The sequence below is a fragment of the Prosopis cineraria genome, unplaced genomic scaffold, assembly GCF_029017545.1.
Source record: "Prosopis cineraria cultivar Desert tree isolate PC_DT_omini unplaced genomic scaffold, ASM2901754v1 PC2, whole genome shotgun sequence".
NCBI lineage: Eukaryota > Viridiplantae > Streptophyta > Magnoliopsida > Fabales > Fabaceae > Prosopis > Prosopis cineraria.
The window spans coordinates 4895622-4912485 of NW_026555333.1; the positions used below are offsets into that span (position 1 = coordinate 4895622).

The window sequence follows — 16864 nt, forward strand, 5'->3', positions numbered from 1 at the left end:
ATTTCTTGGAATACTGAAGAATTTTAATACATAATCACATTGTAATTTCTAACTTGGATAATATTGCATTAGTTTTTCAATCAGAGATTCAAAGATTGATACTAAACTGAGATAGCAAAAGAATTATATCATTGTTTTGCACTTCCATCGTCATATAAGCTACTATCATTTGTAAAGAATGCAACAAATATGGTTGTTTGTTAATAATTAAAAAGTGGACAAACATAAAGAAAGATTCTGGCCAAATCTCATAAAAAATATATATGAAATGAATTGGATGCCAATATTGTCTTTGATGCACTTGCTAGACCATATAAATTGCAGCAAGACTATATAAATTACAGTTTAAATAAGCTTGATAATTAAAATTTCATATATTAAAGAATATTTTTGTCCATGATATCCCCTTGAATCTTTGATACCAAGACTAATGATACATGACAAGAATTTCTATAATCTTTGGTGTAATGTCAACGTCAAAATTTTGAAGTTCTCTTTATCAGATAACAAAGTACTCTACACATATTAGCCTCTTCTATCCTAAAATCTTCAGACACATGACAATACAGCCCTGTACGAAACAGCTAGACTACCCAAATTCCAGAATACATAGCATTCCTTCCTCACTCTTACTCTTAGCGGGAGGGGAGTCAATAAATTATAAGTCAGAATCATAACAGGGATAGTTAAATTCATGTTGGAATAGTTTGTAAATGAGGATTCATGATTGCCAACCCATTCTCCACTTTCCATTGTTTGTTTCAAAGTACCAAAAATTTTAAATCTTGCTGCTCGGTTCACAAATTTGTTCACAGTTACTTCAATTAAGAATCTAATGAATAGCGGAAAAATTAGCAAACTCTATCGTGAAACAAATGATGTAAACAATAAACAAAGTTAATGCTTCGGACCCTCGTGAAAAAGGAATTGAAGATGCATGATCAACCGCCACCATTTCTAAAATAAAAGACAACTCTAAAATAGATAAACGTGCTGAAACAACAGAAACAAAACTTAATATTCTGGCAAATGTAGTAAGTACCTCAAGAATTTTGATAATTTCAAGTCAAAGACGCCTTCAAACTTTGCATGAGAAAATAATCACACAAGAAAAAGAAGTGAACTTTAGTAAGTGACCATTTAGCCAACTGCCTTTATTGCTCCCAATTCATTAATCTTTTGAGCACTTATGCTGCAATAAAATAAAATAAATGAAAGCTTAATAAATAGACAAGGAGAAGCTACAAGAAGTATTAATGTATAAAGAATCAAGAGAACGTAACAAACAAATGGTAACTTATCCAATGACAAAGCTTCCACTTCATCACCTTACTTTTCTTGTGTTCGTGTACATCAATAAGATATTCATCTCCATCATGCTTTCTTTTCTATAATCATATGAAGGGGTAAAAATTGTGTAGCATGAAGTTTCAATATCTGAAACAGCATGAAACAAATCTTCATATTTCATTTTCAAATGCAAGCATCAAATCAAACTCATGTCCTAAATTAGATCTTAATTAACAAGCAATCAAGGGTTGATAGCATCAACAGAACTTTTTCAAAATTAGAATTCATAAGATATTCAATGAAGCAACTAATTCACTTAAGGGTTAATGTGCAATTTGAACTTTAAACTATAGGTCTAGGTACAATTTGAACTTCAAACTTTAATTTGATACATTCTGAACCTTAAACAATTAAAGTTGGAGTAATTTCACTCCTACTATTAAATTTAAACATACAGCTATTATTTTTTTAAGAAAATATGTAAGACATGATCAGTGCCAACCTTATATCCTCTTGATACCTCCAACATAAAATCAGTGGTTATTTAGTGACTATATCCATTAACTCGAACTAACCAAGCCTTTTACTCATGAGAAGCTGCCTGGATAAGGCTATCTCACTTACTTATGATATGCCATTTTCCTTAATACTAATAATTACGAGGTGTCGTAGCCTTAATTTAGCTTCCTTATGAATCAATAAAGACTAATTAGGTTTGAGTCCTTTGAAAAACAAGTAGGATAATCCCTTCTAAACCATGGGGGCTACCTACCAATTTCAACGGTCAGTAGTCGGCTTACTTTCAATTCCAATTGTAAGTCACTATTATCACGTGGATTTAATACTACTCCTCACCTTTAGCGAATTCCCACCATAATGATCATGTCATGCACACATTGACATGTAGTATGCAAAACTAATGACAACTATCACATCATAACATAAAATCATTTCCATCATACTTCACACATCTCATTATTCATTTTCAAATATATATACATGGTTGCTCACGCCTCAAATATGCATGTTTAACATACATTTTATTTTCACGTTTGAAGCATTTCACTGATCACATAACATGCCAAAATTTACATGATTGGGTTTACAAAAACCTAACAAAAGTTTCAACAATTTAATTTAACAAATAATTAATTAACAAGCAATTATACAAGATAAATTTTCTCTTAATTACCTCAAACTTTTAAAAGGTAAAAGGTTTACCTTTTAATTATTAACACTTTAAAACATTCCTCAAGCTTGAATGGTGTCCTAGAGTGATTATATCTACAATTAATTAAATTATTCATCAATCATATTCTCTTTGGGATAAATCTCAATACTAACTCAATATTCTCGACTTACCAAGATCATAAATTCACTTCCAATCATACCTATTTGCTTTGCTAGGTTTCCTTAACTCACATTATTATCAATGAGCTATTAAACCACTATTAATAACCATTAAAAACTTTCAACAACCCTCATTAATGTAATTTTGGCCATTTATGGCCTCTTACACCCAACCACTTACCAACCCATTAATATTATGTTTAAATAGTCTAAATAACTCTTATTAAGTCTATTCAAGTCAATTAATTTTGACACATAACTATTATGAAATGAAAATCACTTCTTAAGTCAAACCTTGAGAAAATGGAAGAGGGAAGCTTAATATACTTACCTTTGATTTTAATAAGCTTCTAAACATCATAAATCTTCCTTAAAAGTAAGCCCTAGCATAGCCACAATCATGTTCTTTCTTTCTCTCGCTCAACTCCCCTTTTCTCTTTATTTTTCAAACTAATTTTCACTCCTTTTATTGTCAAAAATTGACCATGCACTATGGCACACGCACCATATGCCACAGCACATGACACAGAGAGATTTCTTTTTACTAATGGTTATTTGTGCACCGTGATGGATGTGCTACACGTCGTGACATGTGTCACAAAACTAGTTTAGATTTTTCTCACTTTTTGATGTTCAAGTGACTCAACTTAATTTCAGACCAGAATTTAAGGTTGAAACTACAACCAAAACTACTCATTAAACCCTTCTAGCCATGCATTACCTTAATTCACTTAATTATCCTAACTAGGCTTAGTTAATCAAGGTTAAATTTCTATGATGTTACATAAACACCTTCTCATCATCCTACATGTAATGGAGTTATGTAATTATTATCATTAATATTAAATATGCATATTAGAGTAAAGCAAATGGTAAAAACTAAATGCATATGGTGTAACCGGATACAATGGGAAGTAGATTAATAAAAATTCATAATCATTTAAATCAGATTATTGAAAATTTCCCTATAAATGATATTAAAGGTTATATCTTTAGAGCGATCATCCTTATCAATAACCAATATTTTAAAACCCTCCATGCTTTGAACATAAGAAACAATAACATATAATTGATTATGAGTGAAAATAAGATGAGGCATGTACATAATGAGAATTGCAAAGGCCAACGTAATAAGAAACTGCCTCCTTCTTATAGTAAATGCAACCTTAATTATATGGACATATAGTAATACATGGTATACATACTTTCATATTTGTAGTTGATCTTGACATTTTTTTGAGCTTTAATAACATGTTTTCCAGCTCAGGTAACTATAAGACGTGTACTATTTCACAATCATATAAACTTATTAATGTTCTAGTTCACGTTAAAATAATTAAGCCTTATTTTATAAATCAAGAGGTCTGACATTGTAATTTAATTTAAAATATCTATAGAGTGCAAGTCATTAAGTGAATTCATGTCCCCATCATCTTTAATAGCACTATTATAGATCAAGTATACAACTCTCTCTTCGGGGAATAGGGATAATATGTACTTGTTTACTTTTCAACCACAACTAACATAGGAGTTAATATAACCCTATCTTTAAAATATGAAGAATTATATATATTGGTAAAGAAATTCGAGAAAGTTGAATTAACAATAGACTTTATTGAATTATTTGACCATCTAGTAACAAATCAATCAGGATCTTAATATCCAAAAATCTTTTATTAGACTTAACAGTAATTCCATCACCAATTAAGATAATCTAGTCAGTAAAATCCAAAGAGCATTGATAGATGCTCAATTATTTATTGCTATAAGTTTCATGTTTGTTGTTAGTGTAAAAAGTTGATAATCATCTTGGAACAAAGAGTTAATTATAGCAAAATAATGTCTTTTCCTTGACCCACTTGGAATAACAAGAAGGTTTGACTTGCCTGAAGTCTCAACCAAACATAACAACTTTTCCTCCAAAAGGAAGATCACCAATTAATAGTGTAACATCCTAAAATTAATTTAAAAACTCAAATTAATTGATTAGGTGGTTTAATTAATCAATTAGGATAATTAGAAATTCATAATTAGGTTTTGATCGCCATTTGGGCCTATTGGGTCCTTTGAAGGTTTAGAATATGGCTTTTGATGCTATTAGGCTGAGTTAGGCCTAAGAATTTGAGCTTAAGTAGAGTTGCCCGTTTTGGGTTGTTCATTCTGTAACGAGCATAACAGAATTCAAAACTTGAATGTCATTCAAAATGATAGGTTTTAGAGAATTATGGGAGAGAAATTGAGAGAGAGACGACATGCTCTACTAGGGTTTCATGTTTGGGTCATTTTAAAGCATTTTGGAGCTCATACAACATTGGGTAAGTTTTATTCCTTCTTCTCCTACCTCTTTTCACTTTGTTTCTCTAGTTTATAGCCTTAAGAAGTGATGCCTAAATTGATGGTTGAGCTACAACCATTAAAGTGATTTAAATAGATTGTTTGAGAGTTATTTAAGGCTTTTATACCTGAGTTTTGGTGGTTAGCAACATTAGATACAATTAATGAAGGGTGAATCTTAATATTAAATAATCAAGCTTAAGCTAATCACAATGATTATTAATCTTAATGGCAGCTAAATAAACTAATGAAAGTTAGTTTTGGGGCTAGATATGTAAGCACCTACTTACCATTAACCCATTGACACTCGCCATCTATGATGATTAAGAATGACCAAGGTTAAAAAAGTTAATTTCAATTTTATTACAAAACTCTTTAGAAGTTGGATCCAAATTTTAAAACCATTAACTAAAAACATTGAGTTCAAAACTTTTAAAACAAAGTAAATAACTACACGAAAGCATGTACTAAACAATTCAAAAGTCATCATAAACATTCGACTCTTGTTTCAACATTCATTAGCTTTATCTTGGACTTATACCCAGTTTAAAATACTAATATAAACATTTTGCATAATTAGCATTTGTACAAGCAAAGCAAAACATAATTTAATCCTCTCAACTAGCCTCATGGCACAGTTTAACTAAGGGAGTTTACAATATTGCACTGCTTATCTTACAATCCACACCTCAGTGTGATCCTATAATACTTCTCATTTGATAAACATAATCATAAATTCCTCTTTTATTTAGCTAACTAACCATGGCCCTTATAGGTTTATACTCAAAGAGTTAGCTACTTTAATCCATAGAAAAAACGTACTTACAATTAATATGCATTGATAGTCCTAGTTGACAATATATAAATATACATAATATAAATTCTCTGCACATATATACTAAAGCATTTCAAGCAATTACTGATTTTGTGCCTCTGGTTTCTTTCTCCTTTGCACCTACGAAGCATTACTTGTAAAAATATTAACAACGAGGAGTGAGATAAACATCTCAATAATCAAAGAATTTCTAAATTCTAGCACATATTCAAACATCATTTAAGGCTGTAAAAGCAAAACAGTCTCATACCCTAACACCACAAGATCACATATATTACCACATATTCTCATATAATACCAAATACTTATATATGACATCATATACTCATGTAAATATGCATGCATGATCATCTGCTACCTTATAACCTTCATATTCTTTTTAATTGAGTCTACAGGCTACCAAGTAACATAATTAAATCTAGATATCTTGACTCACCTCAAGCTTCCCAATATTTAAGGGCTAACCCAGCCACCAATCTTAAAACTTAGATTATAGACTTCCTAGTCCACAAGGTGTCATACAATAACAAGTACACATACCTACTCCTAGAATGAGTCTCATCAGCTAGGGTAGAACCACTCCTAACCCTGTTAGAGTTGGTGCCACAACTAAACAATTATAGGCATTACCCAAACATTGTCCATGCCACGTAACTTAAATATATTCTCTCAAATCACAGGGTGAACTCCCACCCATCTACGTCAGACATGTACACCATATTTATGACTATGCCACTCTAACATTTTTAACAATTTTACCACATATGCAAATCACATATTTTTCAATAATTCATAATTTCATAATAATTCATGATTTCACAATAATTCAATACTATATTATATAAGGAAAACATAACTTTGGGTTCTTGCATTTTGTTGGCATTTTGTTATAATTTCCTGCATTTTTTTGGTGTTTAGGCCCCTGCACTTTTATTTTTTGGTGTTCTAAGTCTCTGTATGAATAAAGTATAAAGATCTAGGAGGAACCTAGAATATCAAAAAATAAAAATGTAGAGACTTAGAATACAAAAAAAAGTGTAGGAACTTATAACAAAAGGCGAACAAAGTGTATGGATTTAAAGTTATGTTTTCTTTATTACATTCAATACTCTAGTTTATCGCTCACGTTTGTAACATATAAATCACATATGCATACATCTTTTGTGTGCGCACACATACACATAAATCATACTTACACCTTTTTCCTCAAAAACATTATTTATAAGAATATATAATAAATGTTAGAATTAATATATGATGGGATTTGAGTTCTTGGTTACTTCCACCCCTTGAGTTAATCAAAATGTGCACTCAAAGCATGTTTCCACAAGGTCCTCAATCACATACAATAGCTACAAAACATTAATCTATAGTTAGCATTATAGAGTTTGTTATTACTGGGAATTTGTATATACCTAACATTACCCATGATCTAACATAACACTCCAGACTTATTATGTTAATTAGTTTAGAGTTTCCATTAATTTTATTAAATTCATTAGACCCCCAAGAGTGTAGCTAAACTCACTTTGAACCTCTACAATTCATTATTTACATAAGGATTCTTTATTAAGTCCAGGGTTCTAGGTTAAATTTCATACGAAGGACGAAGTTAATAAATTTCACATGAGGAAACAAATTAAAGATTCAACTATTGAAAAATGCCGAGTTGGATGTCACGAATCGTTTGACCACATTTCATCTAGATCCAATGGTGAATGAATTCAAAAACAATAATTTATCAAGACTGTTATGTAAAGATGTAAAAATAGCTATTTCTAATGACAAAGTTAATAATTCTCTAATTAAGTGACTAATTAATGATCCAATAATTGAAAAGGACAAGTTGTATGTTGTGAACCTTTGGACCTAATTTAAGCTTGATCTAGTGTTAAAATTTTTTTAAAAATACTAATTTATGAAGAATATTTTGTGAAGATGCGATAATAGTTGTTATGAATAACAAATTTAATAACTTTTTAATCAAAAAATTAATCAATGATCCGATCATTGAACAGGACAAGTTGAATGTTACAATTTATGACCAAGTTTAAGCCCAATTTAATGGTTGAAATGAAAAGTGGAAAAGAAACAAAGAGTGAGGAGGGAATGGAGAGAAGTAGGATGTATTCTTTATCCTACCCAATAATAATAATAATGATAATAAGACATCCAGCAGTTTCTGCATTGCCCCCTCAGAAAATTTGAATCAATCAACTTTCCCTCCAGAGGTTTCAATTGCACCGGCCAGGGCACTATGCACATGACGACTCGTTTCGAATTTCGGTCATAGAAATCTTCTGCTCCAGGAGCTTCATTTTGCCATTCAGTTCCTTGTTCCTTCGATCGTTTCATAGTTATTCGAATCACATTCATTTCCTTTCCATTCTGCCGTTATTTTTTTTTTTGGGTTTCTGGGACAACGATGCAGAAGACGAATCGGCGATCCAAGCAATCGACCTCTTCAAATGAAAAGCAACAGTACGAGGAGAGGATTCGCGAGCTCGAACGACAAAACAAAGCGTATGAGGTCGGTGTATTTTTTGATCAATCAAGATTTGTCTGTGATCTGAATGATGTTCCGATTGTTTGCTAAGACGATGTTAAAAAATAATTAGAAGTATTCAATTCTACTTCCTGACTTGTCAGATGGAGATTGAGGAACTGAGGCAACATGCAAACGATTCATCTGCTCCTAACCATGGGTTAGAAAAGCTTAAAGAAGATTATCTTCAAAAGCTCAATGCACTTGAACTGCAGGTGAACATTGATTTTGACAATGGAGATGAGTCTGGTAATTGAACCATGGTTTGTTACAGTATATGCCATTACAGGCTGCAGAATTGAAAAAGAAACTGAACTCACAGTCCCAATTCTCAACCCAAAGGAAAAGAGGTGATGACGCAACAAAACAGTCCCAATTTGAGATTCAGTTTTTAAAGGCTCAGAAGGTGCCATGTTTTTGTGTGTCGAAATATGTCGATAAGTACTTTAGTTTTTCTCCATCTCACTTTTACTCTGAGTACTGACGTTTGAGTTCATATACAGGTTCAACTGCAATGTAAGATGAAGCTAGAGTCTGTGCAATTTAGATCATGCAAGGCCTCACTGGAAAAAGAAGTTCTTCAGGTAATGATCACATTGGTAAAGAAAAAATTGTTTTGGAAAACTACTTAGATGTTGCATCCACTATCCAGAACTATAGCGAGACACTAATGAAAATTTTCCCCTGCATCATTAGCTTAAGAAAGAGAAAAGAAAAAATGATTATGAGGTTCAGAAGTTGCTGGCTTCAAATCTGAGACTTAAAATGGTTAGTCTATGCACTTTTCATATTTTCCCCTGTCTCTTCTTGAGGCTGATTTGAATTATTATTTTTATAGTTTTCACTTCCCCTTGAGTTGTCAGGTATTGCAACGCAAGACAGAAGAAGCTTCTGTGGCTACTAAACGGTTAAGGGAGATGATAGAATCTCGAAAGGCTATATCAAGTAGGACAGCTGGTTAGAAGAACAATACTCAGTCTCCTATTCTAGAAATTTAAAAAAAACACCCCCCCCACACACACAAAAGTTTTACCTTCTAATTGGCAATTACTTGTTTCGTTTGGTTTTCATGTAGGCGCCATGAAAGTCAATCCAAGTCAGGTATTTCACAAACCCAACAAAAATTGCCGTAATAATATTTGTATATATTATTATATTATATAAATTTGTAGCGAGCTGTAGCTTATAAACTGCGTCAGCTCTTCTTTCTGTCTGTTTGCTATTAGCCTATCTATTAGCCTATTACAGCAGAGAAACTGGTACGTGGCATAGGAAAACTATATTTTCACGTTAAACTCTTTACATCCATTTGTTTTCTGGTGAGCACTTTACGTGAGATTGTGATACTAGCCAATGTGGCACTTGCTCATGTATCCATTTCTAAGATATCTATGTTCAGTTGGATGCCACGTGGTTCATCACCTGTGTTAAGGATTGCATCAAAATTTGGCAATCCAGGACTTCTCTTGCTTCGTCCCCTTTGCAGTGCAACATTTTACTCAATTATCAACTGTGCCTTGTTTTGCCTTTTTATAGTTGAAAAAATTGACAGGAATTACTGATTATTTTGTTAAAAATTGATATATTCTGGAAATAAGTTTGGAATGTCAAGATTGTTCTCCCTCAGTGCATATATTTTCTGAATAAAACTTGTTCTTTCAACTTACTTTCCAATATTCTGTTCTGGAATTGATATCTTCCTATTAATTATTACTTGATTACTTATTTCTGAATTTAACAGCCTGCAAGATGAATCGATGATCTACAATGTACTGTTTAATTTCTAGAGGGAAAATGCTTGTGGATTATATTCTTATAGCCTTTCAATAGGGTTCGTTAGTTTGAAATGTACTCCAAAGGATTCCATAATTAATTTGTAGCAGTGGTTAGATTTGTGTCTTCGGATCCAACCTTTCATAACTTCCTTAAAGGGGTTGGTGCAGGCTACTGAACATGAGCTAGACGTCACAACACATTTACATGAATTATGTTCTCAATATGAATCCCAAATTGAAGAGTAAGCTTAAATTTCTCCTTCCGTTTCCGTCTCGTTCATGTGTTCGTTGAGTAGCATCCATTGTAAAAAAATGAATGATAAAATTTTGATACATTATATGGCAACTTGAGCATGAAATTATCAATTTCATCTTTATTTTTTTTTTTTGAGATGAATTTTAATTCAAAAAGTATATTAGTTGAAGCGTCGAGTTCTACATTATGGTGTGCTCAGGATGGCTGAAGAGATAACAAAGCTGAAAGAAGAGGCTGAGATGCAGAGGCAGGAAAAGTTAAGGTGCAAAATGGAGTTCAGTTTTCCTTCTGTAACTTACCGACATTATATATCTATAATCTATACCTTGCTCGATTTTTTCAACAACTTTCTCCATTGCTATTCAAAGGCCTCCATTGCAGCATGAAGATTGTGACAGTTTGAAGCAAGATTTAGATATTAAAGATCTAAAGGAACAAGTAAATGGCCTAGATTTTCTGCTTAGACAGTTGCGTTTACAAAAGAAGCTTAATCACAGGAATGAGATGCAGGTTTGTACCACTGACTTCACAGTAGATCTGTTAAAGGAACTAGGAACACCGAACACACATGATCCAAAGTTGAATCAAAGGATTTGTTCCATAGGTGACAATATGAATTTTGTTTATCTGAGTTTCAAAGTTTAATTACGTTGTATGCAATATCTGTTGAAGTGCAGAATCTGGTTCGGCCTCTTTTCTCTGATGGTAATCATGACAAGCTAGATGAACAAATGAAAACACCAGAAATGAACCTCTCCAGTGAAACAGAGGCGAAGATGGATGAATCTGATGGGCTATGCTGCTCATGTAGTAAAAAGTCACTGTGTAAGACCAACAAATGCAGATGCCGGTCTGCTGGAGGAAGTTGTGGAACATCATGTGGCTGTACACGCTTCAAGTGCACAAATAGAGAACTGAACCCTATGGCGGCAGATGAACCACCAAAATCAGGAAATACAGAAAATGTTAAGACAGCTTCGGCTTCGGCTATTCAAGTACACAATGGAAACATGATCGCTTCTGAAGGTGCAAAACTACTAGAGAGTGCACTTCTTGAGAAACCTGCTGCCGTTAGGGACAACCTGAGACGCAAAAAGAAGCCATTATGTGACATTCAGAACTCGCGGGTACTCTCCAATCTCCATCCTTGCCATGCTGGTTTTGCCGGTTCATTTTCTATGGGCGCTCTTTTCTTTCCGCTTTACCTTTAATTACCATTTGCATACTTGTGTTTGCTTAAACCTTGTATCTGATGGCAACCTGAATATCCTCGTGAGGAAAATATTCGTTCTCTTTATTTCAGTTGCCGCCAATTTTATGTGCGCTGACTCTCATTTCCTTCGTTTTGTTACTGTATGTCATCAGTTTTGTAACTGGTTTAGTAATCGGTGGGACAATTCATGACAGGATGACTTGAATGCTAAGATACCAGACAAGAAAAAGAATGGGAAGAAGCCTACAATTCAACTAGTTACCGAGGATCCATACTCCCTGCCAGAAAGTATCAACCACACCGATGAAGATTAAGACAGCGCACAGCCTAAAAACCTAAGGTTAAACAGGTTGGTTGGTGACGCTGGCCACATCATCCTGAAGCATACAAGATTTTTTTTTTTTTTTGGTTTTGAAATTTCCCCCTTTTAAGTTGTCGCATTGATTTTGCCGGGAACTTTGGTTTAAAGGAAATGACATTCCTTAACTGTGAGTTGAAAACGAGTATCAATGTTGGCGTGTAGTTAATCGGCACAATACGGGAATTTCCCGCTAATAAGTGTGATTGAGAGAATTTGGGGGCCTTTTGATTTGGTCACGGAATTTTCAAGTTAAATGAGTCATTGACTCATTGTTTATCTCATCCTCCATCAACGAACAGTTGTACAATAAACCATGAGACGGCTTTTTTAAGTTCACACAAAATAGAATGAGTGCCAGAATCTAGGTGATCTTATTATTTCATGGCATCGAAATACAGAATCAAGTACTGGTAGCCATAAGACTAGAGTTCGGCTGTTGACTCATCATGACTTGACACATAAGTCACGTGCCCCTTTAACCACTTCTTAACCAAAGTAAAAACTAGCTCAACAGAATGAGCTTATAGATAAACAACAAGCCCCTGTGCTAGATGTAAAAATGTTTGATTACTTTTTGTCTAACCATTGCATGAATAAATTCCCGTCTGAGATCCTGGAGCATCCAAGCAGCACAGCGCTCAAAGGCCAGGAATGATGGATCGGGTTTCTCCCACTCATTTATGAATAATGATGAGTTCTTTCTACATCTTCAAAAGCAAAGACAATACTAGTGCTTTCCATGCAGCATCATGATTACACAACATAGATTTCAAGATATCCTCATACTACCTATGTGTTGCATTCTTAACCATGGAGAATATAATATTGTATGTTTTTTAATATCTTATAAGTCAACAAAGGCCCCCACAGTGGGGAGAAATTCATGATGATCATCACCACCTTCATCGGATTTCAAGCTTTGTTACCCAATAATTTAGTTGGCTGGCTACGCATGCTGACCCAGTGGAACCATAGGAGCTAAACTTTTTGATTGCATTTTCTACCCCAAGAAATTCATATACATCCTCATCAAAAACTATGCTTATACTCCTCAGCTCATCAAGACTCAGGTCCTGAAGCTGGCATTTCTTTGACACGCACAAGGCAACGGCTCTTCCTACAATATCATGAGATGTCCTGAATGGGACTTCCTGTATGTCAAAACAAAGGGGGTAAGAATCTGGAGCGAATCTGCAGACTTAGGAAGTAAAAAGTAAACGGAATTATATAAATGTGGAAAACAGTTAGTCATAATTAAGACCTGAAGTTTTTATACACGAGTCTGAGTTGTGTTAATTTAGAAAACGTGGTCACAAATGTATCGTGCATTACTAATCAGAAAATCGCGTTATGCATGCTTGTTAAAAATGGATTTCAGTTGCTGGATGGAAAAGAGGGAGGACAGGCTTCCCCTCTGATCCTCCTCCGATGGGAGTAATGACTGGACAAAGACAGCTGGCAGTAGGTAATGTGGATTGAATTTCAGATAGGGTTCAAATTTGAGCAGGGAGTCAGGGACAATATTATGCCTCTTGCTTTTGATATTTTACCAGGTGGCCTACCATGCACGTTTCAGTCCCACGAATTTCAATAATTTCTACGGAATACCAATTTAAATTTCACAAATCACAAATGACCAAGCAGTAAACGTGACTTACCTTCTTAACAAGATAGTCAGCAAGTGTTGTTGCATCAAGATGACCGGCAGGTAAAGCCTTTTGTATTCTCTCTTGATTGAATGAGATATTCTGTGAAAACTCAGCTGATACCTCAAGCATACCCAGTATAGTTTTAACACTGTCAAATACAGGTTCTTTGTCTTCCTGTATCCAAAAAGAAAAGGCTTTTTGTAAGGGGTTAAAAACAAACAAATGACTGTGGGTAAATTCATGCAATCAAGGGGGATACTATTATGTTTTTAGCAAACTGGCACATCAGACTACCTCCTCAGCAAATAATGCAGCGTGCAAGAAACCAGGGTATATGACATCTCAAAGTAGAAGATGCAAATAAGCTATTTTTCTTCCTTCAAATATATAAAGTTCAGTACCTGCAGATCACGATTATAAGCATGTGGAAGCCCTTTGCATAGAGTGAGAAGAGTAACCAAGTCTCCCACGACTCTGGCAGACTTCCCACGCACAAGTTCCATTGGATCTGGGTTCTTTTTCTGAGGCATGATACTACTTCCAGTTGAAACAGAGTCACTTGGTGTGATAAATCCAAACTCCTCAGAAGCCCACAGTACCCATTCTTCACCAAGTCGAGAAAGATGAACTGCTGTGATGGCATTGGCAGAAAGGAACTCCAATACAAAATCCCGGTCTGAAACAGCATCAATACTACATAAAATTAAAACATGACATCAGTTAGAAAAGAAAACTGGATTCATATACGGGCAGAATACCAAGTAGCAATGGCATGCTTTTAAAATGAAGCAGCTGATATGGTAGAAGATGAGAAAAAGAGAAACAGAGGAGTGAAAGAGAAGGAAAGAGGGAGAAAGAAGAGAAAACAGAGGGGGGGGGGAGAGAAAGGGAAACAGGGAATAGGGAGAACTAAACTATGTTTCTGTATTTTCAATTTAGCACACATCACCTCACCTTTAAGATCCCCTTATATAGGCTCTTTTACTAAGTATCTTGTTGAGTCCTAACTACTAACCTCCTAAGTAACTAAAATAGTAAAACTATTCAATCTTTATTCCTTTATATATCAGCAACATACCTATTTCTCAATGGAGCTGTAAATCCTAAAGCATCTGAGGTCATGAATCGATCAATCGGGAGACCAGTACCAGCCAATGCACAAGCCCCTAATGGGCAGAAATTCATCCTAGTCCTACAATCTGCTAAACGACCAGCATCGCGATCAAGCTGCAAGAATACAATACATCTACAGTTAATGGTTAGATGCCAAATAATGAAAAGTCAACATTGTTCAAAGTTAAGATAAGAATAAGCTTCTGAAGCAAATCCATAGATTTGAAATTTATATTCCGAAGCATGTAATGGATCTTTTAAGATTGAAAAATTAACAGAAAAGCCTAAGCAAATGAAGGCATTTCTGTTGTAATGAGAATGCATTAACCCCACTACAGAATTCCAGATTTTCTCATACTTGGCTCAAGATACCAGCACGTCAACCTTCCTAAACTCACCGTTCCTTTACATTTTCTAAGGGCTGAAATTATTATCATGCAGGTTGCAAATGCTGCCTGGGCAGCCTTTTCTCCTCTTTTCCTAATCAACAGTACACATTTTATAAATGTTGTTTTGGCCACCAAAATGAGTAAAATGATAGTAGTTTTCATAACGAAGGCAAGGCCAGAAGTACCAGATCTTGGACATACGAGAAATCTTGTCATTCACATAATCTGAAGGTGGTAAGACACAGTAATTTTATCAATTTCTCTGCCGTGGAATATGGTCCATATTTAGCAGCATACCTCCTCAACATAAGCAAGTAGAAGATGCTGAAGCAAAACTGGCTGGGCACGCTGCAGATGAGTGTAACCAGGCACAATAAGCCCTTCGTTTTTCAAAGACAAGTTCACCAGTGAGGTCTGGAGGTGTCTTATGAATGTGATGATGTTATCAACGGCATCACGACACCAAAGGCGAAAGTCAGTCAAAACTTGATCATTTCGGCTCCGGGCAGTGTGCAGCTTCTTTGCAGGCTCCCCGATCATATCAGTAAGTGCCGCTTCGATGTTCATATGGACATCCTCACGGTCAGTCCTCCAATTGAACTCGCCATTTTCTATGCGCCTCTCTATCTCATCAAGACCTTCAACAATCCGATCCCTATCACTCATGCTAATCAGTCCCTGGACAACAATGACGTATCACTCAATATACCTAATCTCAATTCCACTTTGTTTTTGTTTGGCCCCGGTGCAGAAGACATTTAAAAAGTGAACAATGGAATGTATTGGCCAAGTTAAAAGAAGTTCAAACTTCATTTGAAGATCATTCTGATTCAGCGAATGCAGTGATCATGCATCGTCATAAAGAATGCAATTTCCCTCTTTTTTGAGGGGGAGGGGAAGAATAGAAGATGAGTAGAAAGCGAAGATAATACCAGAAGGGTCAATCTTATCATTCCCCAAAAAATAAAGAAGCGTATAAGATTACCTGATGAGCTAGCATTGCCGCGTGTGCCTTACTTCCCATGATATCATGTTTGTATAGCTGCTTATCGTATGAGATCGACTCAGTGAATCTCTCGACGGCATCGGTGACACTGTCCTCGAATCGGCCACCCCATAGCTTAGCTTCCTTTGGCTTGGTGAGTTCGACCTGAGGTGCATTCTCTGATGCACAGATACCCTTCATTCTAGTGCAAAATGGAAAGTGAGGTCGAATTCTGGAAACAGAGGAGCCGAAGAAGGAGGACGCTAGAGAAGTAAAAGTGAAGCTTGAAGACAAAACAGTGGCGGATTCCATGACTGCCGTTTCAAGTTGAGTTGAGAAGGGTTTTAACTTTCAATTGGGAAAGGTTTTCGAAGCGTCACGCACTAACGCCCAGCCTATTCCCAAATCCCACTGCGATTAAGGGCAATGGGGGCAATGGGGGGTTAAAAAAGAGGTTAATTTTTTTAATACTCCGTATTTTAAAATAATCTCAAATGAATAATTAATAAAAAATAAATATGTACAATTAATATCCATAGAATAGATTACGATGATTCATTTAATACACGATAATATGAAAATATTAAACTAAAAAAATTGTGATGTCACAACACCACGCATTTAATTTTTCTAAAATTAAAAATTAAATTAAAATATTATGTTGCAACAAAAAAATTTAGGAAAATATTTTGGATAAACTTTTTTTAAAAAAGAAGGATAGTCTGCAAAATATAAACAGGTTCGACAGTTCATAGCACGTAACAGAGGC

The 16864-nt window shown here is 34.7% G+C and overlaps 2 protein-coding genes across 3 annotated transcripts; one reads left to right on the forward strand and one right to left on the reverse strand.

Annotated features, from left to right (window-relative positions):
• Window positions 1-7981: 7981 nt before the first annotated feature.
• LOC129303024 (kinesin-like protein KIN-4C) lies at window positions 7982-12235 on the forward strand. Of its 2 annotated transcripts, none has more exons than XM_054942015.1 (12): window positions 7982-8339; window positions 8459-8569; window positions 8644-8760; window positions 8858-8938; window positions 9051-9122; window positions 9218-9311; window positions 9430-9455; window positions 10286-10371; window positions 10585-10647; window positions 10754-10895; window positions 11063-11512; window positions 11793-12235. In XM_054942015.1, exons 1-12 carry the CDS (start codon window positions 8235-8237, stop codon window positions 11910-11912), a joined length of 1467 nt encoding a protein of 488 aa, XP_054797990.1. In that variant the 5' UTR covers window positions 7982-8234; the 3' UTR covers window positions 11913-12235. The 2 variants fall into 2 exon arrangements, with proteins under 2 accessions (XP_054797990.1, XP_054797991.1); XM_054942016.1 differs by having other exon boundaries at window positions 10298-10371.
• Window positions 12236-12307: 72 nt separating this feature from the next.
• LOC129303023 (argininosuccinate lyase, chloroplastic) lies at window positions 12308-16512 on the reverse strand. The gene is made up of 6 exons (XM_054942014.1): window positions 16096-16512; window positions 15408-15788; window positions 14687-14835; window positions 14010-14301; window positions 13618-13782; window positions 12308-13110 (listed from the first exon to the last, which is right to left on the reverse strand). Exons 1-6 carry the CDS (start codon window positions 16405-16407, stop codon window positions 12862-12864), a joined length of 1548 nt encoding a protein of 515 aa, XP_054797989.1. The 5' UTR covers window positions 16408-16512; the 3' UTR covers window positions 12308-12861.
• Window positions 16513-16864: the final 352 nt, after the last annotated feature.